This window comes from Impatiens glandulifera, chromosome 7 (genome assembly GCF_907164915.1).
Source record: "Impatiens glandulifera chromosome 7, dImpGla2.1, whole genome shotgun sequence".
Classification (NCBI taxonomy): domain Eukaryota; kingdom Viridiplantae; phylum Streptophyta; class Magnoliopsida; order Ericales; family Balsaminaceae; genus Impatiens; species Impatiens glandulifera.
This window is the reverse complement of record NC_061868.1, coordinates 29,225,925-29,227,028: the sequence shown is the minus strand read 5'-3', so window position 1 is coordinate 29,227,028 and position 1,104 is coordinate 29,225,925. Positions and strand designations below refer to the sequence as shown.

The 1,104-nt window shown below is 42.7% G+C and overlaps 1 protein-coding gene across 1 annotated transcript; it reads left to right on the top strand.

Annotated features, from left to right (window-relative positions):
- LOC124909694 lies at positions 1 to 792 on the top strand. The gene has a single exon (XM_047450347.1). It carries the CDS (start codon positions 1 to 3, stop codon positions 790 to 792), a length of 792 nt encoding a protein of 263 aa, XP_047306303.1.
- The last annotated feature ends 312 nt before the right edge of the window (positions 793 to 1,104 follow it).

Here is a 1,104-nt window from a genome sequence, read left to right as displayed (position 1 = left end):
ATGTGCCGAGGTTTGCAGCAGCAGATTATCGAGAGAGATTGTTTAAACATCAAAGCCTTTTACATTCGTCTATCTAATATCAACTGCATTAATAATAATAATAATAATAACCCTTTACCCGATTACCTCACCCTTCATTATCTTCCACGAATCAACGGAAACCCACTTCAGATCGATGGATCCTATATCCGACCCGATTCACCCGCCTTCGTCACGCTCCACCGCGTCCTCTCCGGTGAGGCGGTCACCTACGGAAGCAGGGAGAGAGTGAGAACCAGTTCGGGGTCGAGATTCGAGGTTTACGTTAAAGATGAGAAGTTTATAAAAGGGATTTTCAGGCAAGGAAGCGAGTTAAGCAGGGAGTGGAAGATGGAGTGTAAGTGCGCGTTAGAGAGGGAGATGGAATTGGGTTGTTTTCGGGGGGCGGAGGAGGCGGAGGTTTTGATCGAAGGTGAGGGTGAAGAGATGAAATTGACAGAGAAGGTTGATATGGTGGTGAGGCGGCGCCGCAAGGGGAGGTTTAATTACTGTTACAGAGGTTGTTTGGAGGAGATTCCGGAAGAGGAGAAGGAAACGGAGCCGGAGAATGAGGCGGCGGAAGGGTGCTGTTGTTGCTGCAGCGAATGCTTTGCGGCGGCGGCGGAAGGCGGCGGTGAAGATACTGTTGATTTCGAGTTGGAAGGGGTCAGGAAGGCGGTTGACGTTGGCTTTTGGGTGGTGTGCGTCGGGGTGGGAGTTGGTTTTTTGGTTTCTAAGGCATCTTCTAGAACTTTCCGTAAAAGGATGTTTTAATTTTGATTTTCAGTCTAATCTAATAATACAGTATTACTACTAGTACTGTTACTAGAATCTAGGGTATGATATGTAAATAAGCCCTAGGTGACCTACCCATTAGTATAAAAATAAAGGGTTAAATTATCTCTAGCACTATTTTTTTATTTCGAATTTCCTTTAATTTATAATGAATTTATTTGGAAATTGCTTTTTTTTTTATTTAATAATTTTGACCAAATATTTTTATTTATTTTTTTTGGGCTTTAAACAAGAAATTAGCAACACCTAATTTATAAACCAACATGTATGAAACTTGACCTCACTAAGGCC